The sequence below is a fragment of the Scomber scombrus genome, chromosome 13 (assembly GCF_963691925.1).
Source record: "Scomber scombrus chromosome 13, fScoSco1.1, whole genome shotgun sequence".
Classification (NCBI taxonomy): Eukaryota; Metazoa; Chordata; class Actinopteri; order Scombriformes; family Scombridae; genus Scomber; species Scomber scombrus.
The window spans coordinates 26,228,950-26,249,042 of record NC_084982.1 but is presented as its reverse complement, the minus strand read 5'-3'; the positions used below and the strand labels follow the sequence as shown (position 1 = coordinate 26,249,042).

General features: G+C 39.1%; 1 protein-coding gene across 1 annotated transcript in view; it reads left to right on the top strand.

The window, feature by feature from the left end:
* hecw2a (HECT, C2 and WW domain containing E3 ubiquitin protein ligase 2a) overlaps window positions 1-16,147 on the top strand; it is a 41,598-nt gene extending 25,451 nt beyond the window's left edge. Inside the window, exons 18-29 of the mRNA XM_062432076.1 lie at window positions 215-298; window positions 2,179-2,261; window positions 3,017-3,137; window positions 3,776-3,889; window positions 5,078-5,230; window positions 8,003-8,101; window positions 10,412-10,541; window positions 10,633-10,779; window positions 11,816-11,930; window positions 14,100-14,185; window positions 15,206-15,318; window positions 15,886-16,147. Coding sequence (XP_062288060.1) covers window positions 215-298; window positions 2,179-2,261; window positions 3,017-3,137; window positions 3,776-3,889; window positions 5,078-5,230; window positions 8,003-8,101; window positions 10,412-10,541; window positions 10,633-10,779; window positions 11,816-11,930; window positions 14,100-14,185; window positions 15,206-15,318; window positions 15,886-15,997 — 1,357 coding nt within the window. The 3' untranslated portion in view covers window positions 15,998-16,147. The remainder of the gene's footprint in view (window positions 1-214; window positions 299-2,178; window positions 2,262-3,016; window positions 3,138-3,775; window positions 3,890-5,077; window positions 5,231-8,002; window positions 8,102-10,411; window positions 10,542-10,632; window positions 10,780-11,815; window positions 11,931-14,099; window positions 14,186-15,205; window positions 15,319-15,885) is intronic.
* Window positions 16,148-20,093: the final 3,946 nt, after the last annotated feature.

Below are 20,093 nucleotides of genomic sequence, written 5' to 3'. Positions count from 1 at the left end.
TATTACCATCATCATCATCATCAGTCAACCTGAACACACAGTTAACCTTTAATCCTAATGGATTGTGTCACTTTACCCCCTGGTGTGTGTGTGTGTGTGTGTGTGTGTGTGTGTGTGTGTGTGTGTGTGTGTGTGTGCGTGTGCGTGTGTGTGTGTGCGTGTGTGTGTGCGCATGTGCGTGTGTGTGTGTGTGCTTGTGTGTGTGTGTTTGCAGGGAGAAGGTGCAGTTTATACGCACTGAGGGACCCAGTGGGCTGGCTCGTCTCTCTAGTGACGCTGACCTCGTCATGCTGCTGAGGTGAGTCTTATATGTGTGTGTGTGTGTGCATGTGCGGGTGTGTGTGTGTGTGTGTGTGTGTCTGTCATAGGCTACAAATTACAAACATTTTTAGACTTAAAACCAGTTAATTGGGGACGGCTTGTCCAACTGGAGACAAAAGTCATGTCACCAGTTGGTTTAAACACTGATTTTGGAGTCAGTGGTTATGGTTAGGGTTAGGGTGCGTCTATTTAACGTCCCCAAAAGTGACGTAGGACAACATACTGTATGTGGGTGTCTGTCTGCCATATGCTACTTTAGAGGACACATTTCAGACTTAGGAGCAATTGATTTGGACAAAAGCCATGTGCCCAATTGGGAAGAAGCTGATTTTTGGGTCAGTAGTTATGGTTTTGGTTAGGGTAAGTCTACTGTATGTAATGTCCCCAAAAGTGACCTAGGGCAACTTGTATGTGTGTATATGTGTGTCCATAATGTCTTGGTGGATGTAAACAGGAAGTATAATGTTGCCATAGTTGTGGGCTACAACTTAAACTTGTATTAGTTTACACTTAAGCATATTAGCCCAATTAAATTATGCTGAATTAGCTGTTAATAGTTCCTGTTTGTAATGTAATTTGTTTGTACTTTGATCCTGAAGAAAACCTAAAAATGTGATGAATCTCTGGTTATAAAGAGTGTCTTTTCATCTATGATTTCATAGCAGATTAATGAATGTGCATTAGCAATGACGATGATATCCTTCAATATCTTTAAAGATCCCTCGAGTCATGTCTTAAGATGTGTATGAAATACGCTGCTTTGAATAATCGTTTGTTTCTAATTTGGTTTGACAGCAAAAAGAGTTCAATTATCTTACTTATTAAAATCTTCAAAATCCCGTCTCCTCCTTCTCCCTCATTGAAATTCCCTAAATCTATGAATATTAAAATATATTTCATTTTACAAGGAAGCAAGATGTCTCTTACAATTTGACACACTGCACTTTTTAATGTCCAATACTGTGCAATATTAATATTTCATGCATACTATTAATTTAAATTCAACTGTGCAATATACAGTATATATAAGATACATATATATTTTCTTTCACTTTAATCTGTGCAATAACAATATCATCTCTGGTATCACTCAATACCAATATTACTCTTGTAAATAATGTCAGGATTATTTTATTATATATATTTAAATATTGTTGTTCTTATTTTTTTGTACGTATTATTTACTGTTCTTTATTACTCAACTTATTGACACTCTTTCTATTTTGCAGTCCACTTGCTGCTGTAATAATGCAAATTTCCCCATTGTGGGACTAATAAAGGAATATATCCTATCTTTATCTTTATCTCTTACTTATCTGAAAAAGTGTGTAGATCCACGTCTTAAACTCAGATTTAAGCTGACAGCAGAGAAACTTCCCTCCTTCCTTTAGTAGCTGAATGTGAAAACTCTGCACACCATGCATCATTCTGCACAGTGAAGCTCAAACATCCAATTGAAGGAACAAAAAAGAAAAAAAAACACATTTTCCACTGCAGCAGCACTGAATGTGGAAAAAAAATGTGCGTATCATGTCCGTGTGTTCAGATATGACTGAGTTTTGACTCAAAGAGGAGGAAGTTTTAAGTCAAAATTTGCAGCTCACATCTCTCCCTTCAACTCCCAACTTCACTGTGTGGAAACCTTTGATTTACAGTCATCATTATCTTGCTGAGTCATGCAAAATGTTGCAGTAACTGTAAGTGTAGTAAAGATATGTATTCTTTATTAGAAATCACTTACAGCTCCACTATTATCAGATCAATACAGATATAACTCCTATTTTTTTATCCAACTATACGAATGCTGCACTGCTCTAAGTTCGTGATTTCTTCAGTCTGTTCTTTTCTTCTCTGCAGCTTATTTGAGGAGGAGGTGATGTCATATGTGCCACCATTACTCCACCCAAGTTATTGCCTCTCGTCTCCTCAGAGCTCCCCTGGTAAGTATTTATCTATCTCTCTCTCTCTTCCTCTCTCTCTCTCTCTCTCTCTCTCTCTCTCTCTCTCTCTCTCTCTCTCTCTCTCTCTCTCTCTCTCTCTCTCTCTCTCTTTCTCTGTGTGTATATCTCCTCATCTGCAACAGCTTTACTTGGCACCATATATCTTTTCTCACCTTTTTATTAAATTGTCACCTTTAATTACATTGTGCGGTATGTCTCCCATCAAGAGGTTTGGCTCGTAATATCTACAATAAGCAATTTGATAGCGGCTGCAGATATACTGTAGGTTCCCACAAACAAATAAAACACAGACAGATAAAGAGATGTGTTTCTGAGTATTTTTCTCTCAAATTAATGAAACAGTTTGATGCTAAAATAACAATCCAGGATTAACCTGCATGCAGCTCTTCTGTTTCTCTGACTCCACACCCGTTCAGGCTTCAACCAATTTCCGATTGAAATCATTAAGTTTTCATTTTTATCTCCTCTGCCCACCTTTTCTTTGTCTGGTTAACGCTCTGTGCCTTCTGCCTGATGTTAATTGTCCAGTTTTGCCCCCTTTCTAGTTCAAATTCAAATTCAAATAAGATTCACTGGCATTACAGATCAGGTATCTTTATGCCAAAATCAACAAACATATCAAATACAATATTTTAAAAGGCTTTTTTTCTCCCTTTCTCTTTCTCTCTGTGTCCTTCTCTCTATATTTCTGTGTCCTTCTCTCTCTCTCTCTCTCTCTCTCTTGTAAATCTCAGGCACCCAGCGAGCCAACGCCCGCGCTCCTGCTCCCTACAAGAGAGATTTTGAGGCCAAACTGAGGAACTTCTACAGAAAGCTCGAGACCAAGGGTTACGGCCAGGGACCCGGGAAAGTCAAGTAGGTTAAAATCCGACAATTTAGAGGACTTTTTTGTAAGTGCGGTGGTGGCAGAGAGGCTGACAGGTAACAGGGAGAGAGAGAGGGGAACGACCTGCAGCAAAGGTCCCAAGGGACAGATTCAAACCAGGGACGCTGCCCATATGTGGCACACGCTTCAACCACCCAACTACCCAAGCACTCCAATAATCCCTCAATTTAAAAGTTAGAATCTGCATTATTTGTGTATATAAGAATTGTATTATTAAGTGCAATAGTAAGGTAGCAATAGAAAAATAATGATTTGACTTATGGCCACTTCATTAAAGTCTCATAATTTGCTGTTTTGAATGGAAGTGACTCTTTTTTTATATTATAAGATATTATGATATTTACATTTACATTTTCAGATTTAAAAAAAACCTTAAACATCCTCTCACCTCAATGTCAAGCGGTTTACTCCAGAAAAATGACATCTGAAGTAACATTTCACCTAAATTCTGAAACTTTCAGTACCAACACTTTTTAACAGCGCCCTCTAGAGGCCGAGATCTAATGAATGTGACCACCAACCCTGTTCTCCCCAACCTCTAGATTTCAGGCAGCAGGCTTCATGTTGGTGGAAATATGAGGTCTAATATTAATCTGTTTTCTTCCAGGCTCATCATACGCAGGGACCACCTTCTGGAGGACGCATTTAACCAGATTATGTGTTACTCTCGGAAAGACCTACAGAGGAGTAAACTCTACGTCAGCTTTGTCGGGGAGGACGGGTGAGAACCACACATTTACTCCACTCCCTGGTACATTTCATTATGATGCTTTTACAGACAGAGCGTGGGTGTGAAATGCATTTTCTGACTGTAATTGATCCGAAAGGAACCGCGCAAAGTATTCATTCTTATCTTAAGCTTCAAAACGTTCAATTACACACATATCTAATTACATCTCAGTGAATCCACAGTCTTCTGATAAATGAAAAGCTGGAGCAAGCGAGGTGGGAAAAGAACCACACACAGGATATTTTAACATCAATAATGAGAGTTACTGTAAACAGATATTACACAGATGATTGACAGCTTCTGTTTCTGCACATTTGGTTTCATAGATGGTGGAATAACTGAAAATATCTCTTTGTTATCAATTCATTTTATCTTTTATCCTTTTTTTTGTTGTTGCAAATGCACAAAGGGTGATGATTGCGGGGGTGTTTCTCTGCTGGAGTAACCAACAGTTCTCCAGATTATGTTTAGATTTAAGTGCTTTTTGAGTAGCTGAAGAGCAGCAGAATACTTACTGATTGAGGTACAATGATGTTTTATTGTGTCCATGTGATTTAGTCAAATTTAAAGGGGTTAAAATGTGAAAATAAACGTATGAATAATTTGCACACATTGTTTTTTTGTGGACCCAGCAGAAAATGTCTGCTTTTAATCCATTTTGAGAGAATATATTAGAGGATTATGGCAAAAATGTCTAAGTGGTGTAACCATAAAAACTTTGTACCAAATAATTCAACTTGCTTAAAAACATTAAATTCTCAGTAAAACACCATATCAACTAGTTTGGCATGATCTTACATTATAACTTTTTATATTAAATAAAGGTAATGGAATACAATTGTTCTAAATATTACATTTAATCTGGGTAACCATGGAGATCAGGAACAATTTACATTGTTTTAAATGAAGTAATTCTTTGTATAAGTCCACTTAAATACACTGTAGGTGGATAAAATATTTAATATTTATCATTCTTTTGTGGTTACACCATTTGACGTTTTCAGGAGCATTCAGTCTTACTTTTGATTTAAAAAATGGTGGAAATTTTCTGTCATTTCTCATTTTGACAAACCTGATGCTGCTTTTAAAACTATTTTTTAAAGATATTTTTGAATTGCTCATCTTGCCAACCCTTATTTGTCACTGACCCATCTATATATGTGTGAATTTGTATTGCAGGCTGGACTACAGCGGACCCTCCAGAGAGTTTTTCTTCCTGGTGTCCAGAGAGCTTTTCAACCCGTACTACGGCCTGTTTGAATATTCAGCCAACGACACGTACACCGTCCAGATAAGCCCCATGTCTGCCTTTGTAGACAACCACCATGAATGGTGAGGTCTCTATTGATCCATCTATCAATCGATCAGTCTTATCTGTCTGTCTATAGATGTGAGTGTTTGTTGGAGGCCACGCTCGCCGCTGTGTTGACTGTAAAGTTCATTTTATCTCTGAAATAGAAGAAATTAAGTTCGGTGTTAGGAGGGAAATTTGGATCAGCAATCTGTGGATCACTCATCAGTTGTCAGTGATTGGATGGATGGAAAGATGGATGGATGGATGGATGGATGGATGGACGGATAAATGGTTGGAAGGAATGATGGATAATGAATGGACAGATGAATAGATGGATGGATGATGAATGGAGCAATGGATAATGAATGGGCGGACAGATGGATGTATGGATGGAGTGATGAATGGATGGACCAATGAACCAATGGATAATGAATGGATGGATGGATGGATAGATGGATGGATGGATGGATAGACATATGGATGATGGATGGATATTGAATGGACAGATGGATGGATTGATGGATAAACTGATGGATGGATAATAAATGGACAGATGGATGGATGGATGAATGGATGGATGAACTGAGGGATGGATGAACTGAGGGATGGATGGGATCAAAAAACCTTCCAGTTAACTGGCAGCCATGATGATGATGATGATGAACAAAATAAGTTAATTTCAGAATCAAACTCAAAATTCATTCTCACTCATTAAGTAAAACCAGTGTTTTTCCCTTAATGAATGAATGAATGAATGTTAATGAGAACAGAGTATCTATTCATGACTTGTGTGAGAGGTTAAGATCTTTGATTTAAAGTGAGTTAAGTTTATGATATATTGCACTGCCACGTTTTGATTATAATAGGAAGCATAGCATGTGTGCCAGTATCTTTATCAATCTTATCCTAATTTTATCTTTAATTAAAATGAATTAATGAATCATAAATGCATTAAATCACACATCTATAATCGCCTAATTATAGATGGAGGAAAGATAGAAATGCATGGCAAAAAGAGCACATTGTCAAATTTGGAAACCCCAACCGAAAATGTCACAAATCATGTTATCTGGGGAGACGAACTCCTCCTGTAGTTCACACCCTTAGTTTGGACCATTTGTAAGTTTTGTTAAGTACCAAAAAGAAAATTCTGGGCACAAGAAAACTGCTGAATGCCACAAATTCTCTAAAATCACTCGTTCAAGTCCATTTAAGAAGGAATCTGTTGGTAAAAATGTGAACTGCCTCCGTGAGGTCCATTGTTTCCCATGTTACAGATAATATCACGAACGCTAGAAGAGTCATTACAGTCTGAAGCTGAGTGTGTGTTTGATGTTAACAGATCATTTAAGAAGCCTCGTCTGCTTCTGTTCAGTCTCCGTAACAACAACAGACTCCAACACTTTTCTGACTCAGTGCACTGCTCTCACAGTTAATCTTTGGGAATTTGTGTTTCTTGTCATCGCCATCTGGTGCTTGCTTGAGTTTAGAAAGTGAACTTCAAATTGTGGTTAAACCCCATTAAGTACTACAAGAAATACGCCAAGGAAGAAACAAGTATACACAAGCTGGTTGGTTTCTACAGTGTTTATACATCTGAAGAGGAAGGTTTTAAAATGAGTTTGTTATCTTATGCTGTTACTTTAAGAATATACCAGTTTTTTTATTATAAATATTATGTTTATGGAGAATTTGTTGGTCAATGGTTAACCTCAGGATGTCTTATGATGAAAATGTTTATTGAAGCTCGGCCGAGGAGAATCTAAGTGTTATTAATACACTGTCTGATGCATGATAACATCACGATTCTGAGGAAACTGTCCTCTGTGGTTAGTCTTTAACCACTCTATGCTCATAAATGCATCTACAGTAATGGCATTAGGCTATTAGTTCGTTATTCTACAAACAAGGACACACAGTTACCCATCCGTGGGTTTAGAGAGTCAGACAGTCATATCCTCTGTCCTTGGGTGCCACCGTTATTAAAGTGACTCCTGCATTCCCCAAAAAACACCACAGACAGCTGCCTTCACCGTCTCAAGGAGAGAAACAGTATGTCTCTCTGCCAAGATGATAATGTCACCTTTACCATGACGTCAAGGCTCATGCTTGGCCCTAAATATGGAAATAACAGTTATAATATCAGGTGTTAATGTTGAACATGGTCAATGCTCCAAAACTCGAGGTGAACGTATGTAAAAAAAAAAAAATTACTGCCTTAAAGTCAAAATTTACTGACCTGCACTGAAAAGTTATCCCTACTTTACCATCAAACTGACGTCAGATTGTTAGCACATGCTCACAACGACCAATCGTTTTGTTCAGAGTTTGGTCACTTGGATCAGTTTTGGGCGCTGACATTTAAGGATGTATTTGAGATATTTGACATTTCAAGTAAATACAGAGTAGAAGAAGTAAAATCCTACTACTTCTAGTTTGTTTATGTAGCTTTTGGAGGTGGAGTAAACTTCCTGATGCTGACCAATCAGAACAGAGTGGGCTCATTGAGAGGGGGGTCTTAAAGAGACAGGAGCTAAAACGGCCTGTTTCAGACAGAAACTGAATTGAGGAGCTGCATAAAGAGCCATTATAAGAGTTTTTTGGCTGTAAATCATGCAAAGATATTCCAGTAGAGCCCCAGGATAAAAATATAGAGCTGGAAATGTGCATGATACATCTTCTTTAAACATCTAACAAGTAAACATCTTCCATCTGGTACCAAAAGCAGCTACATTCAAAGTACTGTACTATTGAGTCCAGTTGTGACGCAGATTCCTGTATTCACCTGCATTATTCTGTGTTGTGTCCAGGTTTCGCTTCAGCGGGCGTATCCTGGGCCTGGCTCTAGTTCATCAGTACCTGCTGGATGCCTTCTTTACCCGACCCTTCTACAAAGGGCTTCTTCGCATGTGAGTCCCTCCACCTGCTGTTTTCCCATCTCATCCCAGCCTGCAGGGCACCAACACTTCCCATCATATCCTCCTCACTAACTATATGAGACCTCGCTGTGATTATGAGTGTTTCAGTCAGATCCTCTCCGCCAGCAGCTGGCTGGGTTTCATATCAGGAGCAGCACCCTTATTAATAGCTTTGTCCAAACAACTTAAAACCCTGCCAAATGTCTGCACTGAGGACAGATGTTTATGCGGCTTTAAAGGCTCTCAGCCTCCTAGACAAGGATTCTTTCTTGGCTCGTTCAAACAACCATTTAATTAAACCGAGACGTTTATTTTAAGGCCTTATAGAAACCATACATACTGTACATGCCACCCTGAACTACAGGGAAACTGAATAAAATGATGATGCACAAGACATACAGTGTTAAAGCTGCAAACATTAGTCAATTAATCAGTTTAATCAGCAACTATTATCATAGGTTAAGGAATACTTCCAAACATATGCTGATTTCAGCCTCTCAGATTTGTCATACAGGTTAGTAAATTGCATATTTTTGGGGTTTTAGACGTCACATTGGACTCAGAGACATTAAAATGGGCATTTTTTACGGTTTTCTGACATTTTATGCAGAAAAATTAATAAGGGTGAAAATGATCAGCCGAATACCGGTAATTAATGTTGAAAATAAACCATGCTTCACTAACTTTCATGATACAAATTCATCAAAATGTAAAGAAATGTAAGATTTTAAGAAACAGCCACAAACAGCTAACTCACTGTCTCCATGATCCAACATTTAATTTCCCATTTTCCTCACTTGATGCATGATATGAAGTGTAATGAGAAAAACAAAATACATTCATGTCACATGGAAAATAAAAATACTAGAAGTGTAAAACTGTAGACAAATTATCTTTATCAGTTCATTCATTGACATTAAAGCTCAAATGTGTCCTTTAAACGTGTTTAACTTGTCTGTCATATACAGATTGTCTGTCCTAGGACTTGTAAACTGTAGCTCCATTAACATACTAAAATACATGTCATCTATGTAGTGCCATCAGGTTGTATGTAAAGAAAAACAGCCTTGAATTAAAGGCTTAACCTTCGTGTCGTCCTCCCGGGTCAAATTGACCCCGTCTGTTTTGACTGTTCCTTCTTTCCTCCCTTCCTTCCTTCTGTCTGTACTTCCTCCATCCCCCTTTCTTCCCTCCTTCTTTCCTTACCTCCTTCCTCCCTTCCTTTCTTTCCTCCCTTCCTTCCTTTCTTCTGTCCTTCCTCCCTCCCTCCTTCTCTCTTTCTTTCCTTCCTCTCTCTTTCCTCCCTTCCTTTTTCCTTCCTCCATCCCCCTTCCTTCTTTCCTCCCTCCCTCCTTCTCTCTTTCTTTCCTCCCTCCCTCCTACCTTCCTTCCTTCTTTTCTCCTTCCTTCCTTCCTTTCCTTCCTCCCTTCCTTCTTTCCTCCCTTCCTCCCTCCCTCCTTCTCTCTTTCTTTCCTCCCCCTACCTTCATCCCTTCTTTCTTTCCTCTGTCTTTCTTTCCTTCCTTCCTCCCTTCCTCTTTTCCTTTCTCCCTCCCTCCCTCCTTCCTTCTTTTCTCCCTCCCTCCTACCTTCCTTCCTTCCTTCTTTCCTCCTTCCTTCCTTCCTTCCTTTCCTTCCTCCCTTCCTTCCTTCTTCCTCCCTTCCTTCCTTAACTCGAGGACAACAGGAGGGTTAAAGAGACTTTAGAGGGAATGTTGGATTATACTGAAGGGCAAAGTTAAGACCAAGATACTCACATTTTTACCTTTTAGATGAGATGCATTTAGTATTAAATGTATCCTGTAAGTGTATTTCATCTTCTACTTGTGTTTATTTCTTTTTTTATTGGTGCAAAATATAACAGTGATACATTATACAAGGACAGAGAAAGGACAAAGCAAACTATATACTGCAAAATAGTAAAAACAGAATGAACATCATAAGGGAAATAAAGCTAAAATGTAGTAATAATAAGTTTTATATTGATAATAGTAATAATGATGATGATGTCACACTTCATATAACAAGTTTTATTTATTGTCTGGTCTCTCATAACAGAGACGGCTCCTCTCAGGCGAGTTTATCCTCATATGTAATAAATTTAAACAAACATATTTCCTCACCTCGAATTGTGTTGTGTTATATTTTACTTTCACTTTAGGGAGAGCTTTCCAATGCTCTTATACATCAGTCAATTAACCTTTAACCTCCCTTCTTACAATCAGACATGGTTTATGGGTGGGTTAACCCATCGATGCCTTATTGACCTCCTCTCTTTGACATCTCTGTGACCTCCTGCAGCCCGTGTGACCTGAGCGACCTGGAGTTCCTGGACGAGGAGTTTCACCAGAGCCTGCAGTGGATGAAGGACAACGACATCGAAGACATGCTGGACCTCACCTTCACCGTCAACGAGGAGGTCTTCGGACAGGTAACGCTCGTGTGTGTGACAGAGTGAAATAGATGCTTTTGCAGAAGGTGAATCTGCGGTTAAAATGTGAGTTTTTTTCGTGATTGTGCAGATTACAGAGAGAGAGCTGAAGCCGGGCGGGGCTGGTATCCCCGTATCTGAGAAGAACAAGAAGGAGTACATCGAGCGGATGGTGAAGTGGCGTATAGAGAGAGGAGTGGCACAGCAGACGGAGAGCCTGGTCCGAGGCTTTTATGAGGTACAACACGTCGTATCAGTGTTTAAAAGATATTATTAGTGATGTTATGAGCCTGAATTATCTTCTTTTTTTACCAGTATTATATTATACTTTATATTTTATTGAATAGTTTTACCCTGACATTTCTATGGTTATAAGCACAAAGATCAAACAGACGTCCAGTGGAGAGTTAATACAACTTTTAGCTTGATCAACAGGTATTTTTAGACTTTGTATTTGAAATGTATTTAACGTGAAAATGCCAGATAATGCCATTGTGTATGTGTTTTACATCAGTTATTTTTAAAATATTCTTCACACAAGAGAAATAAGCATATTGTTAATGTCTGCTAAATTATTTATTTTTATATTTAAGCAGGTAAGTCCCACTGAGCTCTACAAGACCTGGTCAGAGCAACATCAGGGACATACATAAGACAAAAAGTGTGTTAAACAAATAAGCTAAAAGCAGAGAAAGTAACAAAAAAACAAAACAGGACTCAAATGAGCTGAAAGAGTCAATGAATCAATCATTCACCAGAGAGTTCAAAAGAGCCTCAAATTCACCCTGAAAAAAAAATCACTCTGCAGATTTATATAATTTTTTTTGGTGCCTAATTTTTTATTGGATGTTTTGTTTTCTGGGAGCAGAGCAGACAGACATGAGACTATTTCATGTGGCCATACGTACGCACATGGCAGGATGTCAGGATACTAGATCTATGTGGGCGATGTTGATCCACACGAGTTTACAGACCTCAGTTTGCAAAACTGTGAACAAACCGTCTGAAACTTCTCCCGTCACGATGTTTTATCCCTCCGCCATCTGTGTCACTGCGTACCGCCACAATAAGAGTCTGCTGTAACTGTCTTCTTTCTCTCAGCGCTACTCAAACAATGTGACGTATGTGGGAGGACTGTGATAAACGGAGAGGCTGCACCATATGTTCATCCATGTGTTCTCTCCGTGTGTGCGGTGTGTGTGTGTGTGTGTGTGTGTGTGTGTGTGTGTGTGTGTGTGTGTGTGTGTCTGTGCGTGTGTGTGTGTGTGTGTTAGGTGGTGGATGTGCGCCTGGTGTCTGTGTTTGATGCCAGGGAGCTGGAGCTGGTGATTGCTGGCACGGCAGAGATCGACCTGGCAGACTGGAGAAACAACACAGAGTACAGAGGAGGTATGTAAAGCTGGAGGGAGAAGAAACTTTAAATGAAAGTGTTCGTCGCACACTGACAGCAACTTAAACCTGCATTTACTGATCTTTTGACACTCTGGGGGCAGAGTAAACAACAACAACACTGACATATCTTCACCTTTTAAGTTAATAATGTTGAACTTAGCAAACAGTTACTTATTTCCATATAAAGCAGTTGTTGAGCAACATTGTCGTTCATTTGGAGGCATGATTCTGTCCATGTGGTGAATATTAAGTCCAATATCAGCTAAACAATGAGCTGAAACTCTCTATAAAGCTCCATAAAGCTGCAGAGCCACTGATAATTCACTGTAGGTTCAGCACTAAGAGCCACGACCAAAACTACATTACATACTGGCATTTGATTCTTTGTTATTATAAAGAATATTGATTATTACCACATGGAGGGAAACACAAACTTCAGACACTCATGTGTGCAGCAGGACCAAAAGAGAAAAACTAGGATTAGGTTAAAAAAGTCTTTATGATCGGGCTTGACCTTAAAGATCAGGGTTAAAAAAAAAGCAAAAAAACAACCCTGATGAAGACCTTTAAGGTTAAAACCGTTTGCTTGTTCCTGCTCCATCGACCTCTTCTTCAAGAGCACCTCTGTTTTTCTTGAGCTTTAAATAATAAAGACAGTCCTGGACACACACCACTACCTCTTTTTCACAAGTAATTAATTATAACCACTTTAAATGTAATATCGGTAAGTAACCCTTGATGTCCTCTGGATGTGACTGTGTGGATTTCTGGCTCCAGTCAGAGACAGTCTGCAGCCTTTCCAGCACAAAATGAATCTTAAATTATTCATTTAATCTGTTACAGACTTGTTTCTCAGTATAAATAGAACAAAATTAGTATTTTCATGTTTTTTACAGACATTTTTTGGCACTTTTTCTTTAAACAGCTGATAGTATAGAGGTGAATAAAGGGGAACTCTGCTGATTTTATACACCAAGGAAACCCCTTTTCCGACGTTCTGTAACCTTCCGGATCCGATGATCCGACATTAACTTCACACTGTGATTGGCCAGCTGTGTGGAGGTGAGGATGGAGCCAAGATGTCATGTGAACACCTGCGCTGTCATCCTGGCTTTTAAACAATATTATGTCCCAAACCTCTTTATGATGAGCAGCTTTTCACTCCATCTTTGACTGTAGCTCTTTAGGAACAACTATAAACACTTGATTTCAGGCGTGGTCGCACAACATGTCATACAAACCTGCTCATATACATATACTTATACATAAACACACATATTTATACATATACTTATAAATGTAAATATATATACTGTATATAAGAATATACATCATACAAACCAGCTCATATACATACACTTATACATATATTTATACATATACTTACACGTATATATATAACATACATTTACATATACTTAGACATATATGCGATACAAACCAGCTCATATACATATGTGTTTATATGCTGAATTTAATATATATAGTCAGGTAGAGTTTTAATGTTTCTGGTGTTTCTATCAGAAATAAAGATTTTCAAACTACTTAATATAACAGTGGTTTCAAAATAGAATAATTATTGCTGTTTTAATTATTTACTATACAGCAAATAATGTTTTTTAACATTGAGAGATATTTTCATTACTCATTTAACACTATAAGACTTCACTGTAATGTACAATGAAAAATACATAATACGTATTTAAACTTTTTCCACATCAATAACTTTTAAACTTTTGCTTTTAGATGTTTTATCAGAGAGATTACATGATCATAATAGAGATATATTCTGTCTTTGTGTTACTTATTGATGGGATTACAGTCAAAATAAGTGATTCCCCTCTTTCTTTTTTGTGCCGGTGTCCAAACCATTTAGAAGAGATCACATTAAAAGGCTTTTTAAGGGTCTGGCCAATACGGTTGAAAAGTCGCCAGCAGCAGCAGAGAGACAAAGATCTCAAACTGACAGTCGGCCGTGACTCAGTGTGCGAATCTTTTAATAGAAGAATCGACTCAGACGAACATTAAACATTAAAACCAGCGGAGCCCATTCAAAAATCACACTGAGGCCTAGTGGAGGCCTCATTTGCTATTCATGTGACTCATGCGCCGCCACCATCACCATCATCATCATCATCATCCATCTATCTATCTATCTCCCCTCAGGTTACCATGACAACCACATAGTGATCCGCTGGTTCTGGGCCGCTGTGGAGAGGTTCAACAATGAGCAGAGGCTGAGACTGCTGCAGGTGAGGCACGTGGGGGGAACGCATGACACACACAGGACGCCCCCGTGTGGCGGCACGCTGCCCTGCAAGGAGCTGCAGAGTCGGCCAATGCTGCATGACACAGATAGTGTGGTTCATTGAGAGAGAAAAAAGTCATATGATGATGAGGAGGATGATGGTGGAGCTTTTAGCTTAGTTTCAGATTGGAAGATGTTCCTTTGATGTCTATTTAATCCAAATTTATCTGGGTGACATTTTCAGGTTTTTGTGAAGTTTGTTGATTCTGAGTTTTAACACTTTTGCTTGATTTCATATATTGTATTTATTCAAATTTTTTTGTGGCTACTTTTACTATGTAATATTTTTACTATTTTAAAATCATTACTATTTTATTTTCCATATTATATTATATTATTTAATTTTTTCTTTCTTATTTTTTCTTGTTTAACATTGCTCTATGCTCCTCTTAGGCCCTTTTATTTTAAAGAACTTGGTGTATGTAATTTATTTTATTTTAAAACACTGAGATGCAATTCTTGTATGAAAGGTGGTATACAAGTAAAGTTATTATTATTATTATTAGTTTGAGCAGGACAACTTGTTGAAGCTCAAATTAAACATACAAAACTTATATGAATCATTTACATCCGTTGGCAACACTTTACTGTAAGTTAGCATTTGTGAGTTGTATATAAACACTTAATGAATGGTTAATAGCCCACTATTATGTAGCATAATATGGTAATATAATATAATATAATATAATATAGCAGATATAAGGACAGAACTTATACTATTACAACTGTATTTTACTACATGACCATTAATTATCTGTTCATACCCAGCACACAGTTACATTACATATAAACACTTAATATCTGCTTAAAACTACATTATAGTGTGTTATAAACTATTTTTACACACTGCTTATAAAAAGGCTAAATAGGTCAACTGAAAGTAAAGTTTTCAAGGCTGTGATCTGAATATTTTAGGGGTGCTGGTTTTGTAGTCTTCTTCACTTTTGTGGTCTTTTCTCTCCAGTTTGTGACGGGCACTTCCAGTATTCCCTATGAGGGTTTTGCCTCTCTGCGGGGCAGTAATGGACCTCGCAGATTCTGTGTGGAGAAGTGGGGAAAAATCACCTCCTTACCCAGGTAGGATCACTGTGTGTGTGAAAGGACTTAACATATTTTTAGATTATATCTTTTTGCTTGTTTGTTTTGGATTTAATCTACATTTGAATCTAAGATTTCTATGTTTATTATAGGCTGTGAAAAACATTTATAAATCTTTTAAAATGTGACAATCTTTTTTGAAATTATCTCCCAAATAAACTATTTTCTGTATTTTATTTGTTTCATTAGTAATATAAGAACTGTAAAATGTTTAATTGGCTTTAACTGTTTAACTAAATGAAGCGTTTTAAAGATGCAGTACATTAGTCACATTTTAACATGCAAATAATATTTACAGTATAAATAAATAAAGAACTATCTGCATTATTTTTGACACTTGATCCTACATCTTTCTTTTAGACTATTTATCTGTCTTCTGTATTTAATGGGAAATTAGCTGTTGTATCATCTATAACAAATGCTGTTAAAGTTTATATTGGAGAAAAACATCAAATCTATCCCTGTTATTTTCATTATATTAACATTGACACAGATGAGACATTGAGGAACATGATAATAATGGTGTGTGTGTGTTTGTCTCCGTAGGGCTCACACTTGCTTTAACCGCCTGGACCTCCCGCCCTACCCGTCCTTCTCCATGCTCTACGAGAAGCTGGTCACTGCTGTGGAGGAGACGAGCACGTTCGGTTTGGAGTAACTTCACCCGGACGACACCCAGGTTTAACTCGGGAGAGAGAACCATCTGAAAAAAACAAACAAAACAAAATCCACTTTTTTTCTCACTTAGGAGAGACATGGAATATAAAACTAAAATCCTCAAACGGCAACTAACCCCCCCCTCGCTGAACTCCCCACCACCAAAACCACCACCGCCACCCGTGGATAATTCTGCTGTTTTTTCCCCGACTGGCTTTTTGTCACTCAGCATGCCGACTTTCGCTCCGATTCTCCGCCTTTCTCTCACATGTCCTGACGGAGCTCAATCGAGGAAGAAAAAGGCGGAGAATCGGGTAAAAAAAAAAAAATGGTTTGAAGAGCTGTACAGTACAAAGTTGTTTTCATGATAACATTCACTCATCGAGCCACATGTGTGCTTTATCTCTTCAGTTAATGGCCTTGGTTACTGGATTTCTCGCACTTCCTCCTCCTCCTCCTCCTCTTCTTCCTTCAACCTGCACCTCAAAGACAGCTGCTCAAAAAAAAAGAAAAACCACTACGCTCCCTTCTCCCTCTCTGGACCTCTAAACTGTGTCCTTTCTGCACTGGGGCTGCAGCATTATAAATTATAACACACATACACATACACACTCATCACCTCTGCACAAAACACACACACATAAAACACACATGTAACATCTTGTTTTTACCGATGGTGCAAACCAGTGTTTCCCCCCCCCCAACCACCCACCCACCACCACCTACGTGATTTTTTAACCGCATGGAAAAAAACATTTTAGACATTAGACGATACTGGCGAGTCCTCCCTGCCTGTCTGGATGGTCGGGGATACACTGGTGTGCACACTAAACACACACACACATAAAAGACAGATAAACACACACACATCAGTTGTTCTAAGACTGAAAATACACTCTCTTCACCGTTTTTGATTCCCGTATAAGCCGGATAAAGAGTCCCCAATGACGTATTTATGGACAATGACCTCGTTGTGATCATGTCGGGACTGTTACCTTCAATACTGCGACATCAAAGCTCCTACATGGGCGCGAAAAAGGTAAAGACGCAAGCTGAGAAATGCAGCAAAGTTCCTGCATACGCTCAACAAGGACAGCCGGTATCAAACACACACACACACACAAGCAAACAGTCACACACACACACACAAATACACACATGCATACAGTGTGACAGCATTAGCCTTGATGCTGCATGTGCACTTTATTACAGTGTAACAGGTGCACTCACTCCACTTACTACACACACCTACTGTATACATTTACTGACATATAGAAACGCAGGGTTCCTGTCTTTCAAACTGTTCCACACATTAATCACGAGCAATAGATGCACTTTCCTCACACAGACAAACGACGCCCACTCATAAGTAACGACACACCAGGTCCTTCTCGCTGATGTAATCGCCTCCCCACCCAATGAAAGTGATGAATGTACCAAAATCAGTGACTTGAATGTATTGAACCTCAAGCGACTCTGCTCGGACCTCCATCTCACACTGGGGCCGAAGAGGAGGAAGCCGAAAAAGTTGAGGGGGGAAAAAGAAAAAGGATAAATGAAATGAGTGACGCAGTTGCTTGAGGAACGAGGAGGCGTTGCACCGGTTCGGGCCTCGTTTAGCTATAAAAGGACACTTAGCCTGTAGTGTCGCCCAGGTCAGGGTGCAGTGGTGGGATTGTTTTTTAGTGCCTCTTGGGTTTTCCTGAACATAAAGTGAAATTTCATAAAGGAAGCTGTTTTATTTCCTTGTAAAATGAAAAAAATATATAAAATGTGTCTCACAAATTACAGAAACTTTAGCTGCTTAAAGGCAGAATGAGTAGGATTTTCATCACCCAGAAAAACCCAATGTATAGACTCATACAAAAATAATCCCTCTCAATCATCACCTGTGACCCACCAGAAGTGTGTGAGGGTGTCTGTATGTGTAGAGACTTTGCCCTCTGCCTGTATTTTCTTATTTTGTTGTGTTCTGGATGTTTCGGGGCGTCAGGCGTTGGGCAGTGGGTGTACAGCCCTCCAGCCAATGACAGCATGCAGGGTGTGAGGGCGGGACTCTATAGAAACGTAAGGATATAAGCGCTGTGGCTTAGTGCTAGAGCCGGGGGAGGACGGGCCAACTGTGAATGTTTAGTTTACACACACTGCAACCGACAAATCCTTATCATTCTGCCTTTTACAGGTGCCCTGTGGAGTTTTCTTTATGTTTACATTCAGTGTTACTCACAAAAAAATCAGTGTGTGTATCCTTCAACTCTTACAAATCAATTTCATTCCCCCCATAAAACATTTGCAAAGCAGATTTTTCCCCTAAAAAGTTTAAATCCTGCATCGTTTACATTCAAGTCTTCTTCTCTGCCTTTGTTGGAGGCATTGCTGCATTTATTGGTGCGTTACCGCCACCTGCAGACCATATGGATAATGTGAAATCATTGAAAAAGAACATGCTCATTTCAAAAACACTAAAAAACTGTACCATTGTGCTACTAAAGGGATAAAAAACTCCACAGGGTACCTTTTTATTTAAATTACCAAAACAAACATCAACACCAGGGGGCGGTACAGTGTGCTATCATGGCCGTGCAGAGCAAAAAGAGCCAGAGATGTTTTATTTGTCTCTACTTAATTGGCCTGAGCAGGTGTGACGCTGTCGTCAGGAACAAGCACCGGCCTCCAAGAGCTCTAATGTGACTTCGGAACAAGACGACAACTTTCTGTCTTGACAGCATGTGACAACCCAAAAACCCAAAGTATCCTCTCACTCTGTCTCACACACTTTCTTACATGCACGCACACACACACACACACAAACACACACACACACACACACACACATAAACACAACAAATACTAATTTTCTATGGGGTGCATGCACGATTACACCTACTGTACAGAGTCCTGTTGGAGCCCCCCCCACCTCCCCAATCTCAGCCCCAATAATGCATGCGGGATCTTCTCGGTCGGCTCTGTGAGCTGTGCTGGGGCAAAAAACCCCTAGATGGCGTTGTGTTATAGCTCGATATTGCATGCTGAAATAGTGCAACACACTGTCCTTACTAGCTTTTTTTGCATGAGGATATTGTTATCCATTCAGAAAAAGGGGTGAGGGAGCTGGTGAAGTTGTGTCACGTTGGTTGTGGTGCTCACTTGAGGCATGCAGCCTTATGCTTACCTGGCACTGTCATACCTTGAGTGTTAAGCTCACGGGAACGAGGTGTATGAAACAGGTGCTTCAGTCACTTAGCTTTAGCTCTGGGAATGTACAATGTGTGTGAATGCAATAGTTTGTTTTGTCTATGACAGTGTAACGGCGAGTATCTCGGCAGCATGTTTCAACAGTGTTGTTACTTTCACATGTGCGTGTCTGCCTATCTTAGTAATAGGTCGGTGGTTATGGTTCATCGCTCGCGAGTCGGCGATGAACCTATAGGGCTGTTTTGATTTCGTGAAAAAGTGAGAGCACATGTAGGTGTACCATGTGTGTGGTCCTGTTTGTCTCTTTGTATATAACTGTATATGTATGTCTGTCCTGTTGTGTGTATAAATATATATATTTTGCACCGAATGTACCAAAGGTTTGGGGCTTGCAAAGTCAACCATTAGGCCTGCTCTTAGTTTCAGTCTAACAAACACATCCCACTTCTGGCTTCTGCCAAAAAATCCTTACACACAGCATCACTTCATGTTTGCTTGAGAGGCAGATTCGTGGCATGGGCAACAGCGCTTCGCGTTTAGGATATACACCACTCGGCCAATTTTCCATAATGAGGCTTTTTCTGCTGCAGAAGACTGATAAGATTGATTACTTGCTTCACATCTGGACGAAGACAGTCGCACCTCTCATCTTTCCTAGTACATTTCTGACAGGACCCAGCTCCAGTTTTCAGAGTTCCACTCTATGCAAAGCTCCTGTATGTGTGTCTCCATTTCACCCCAATGATTGTAATAAAAGAGAACAAATGACAAATTTTGACCAGTGATACATGAGTCTTATTTACCTTTTACAAGAGGTTTGGATCCATTGATGTATAAATAACAAAATGTTTCATCTTTATAGTATATTATAGATCAGATTTTATTTAGACATTAGGAAACAC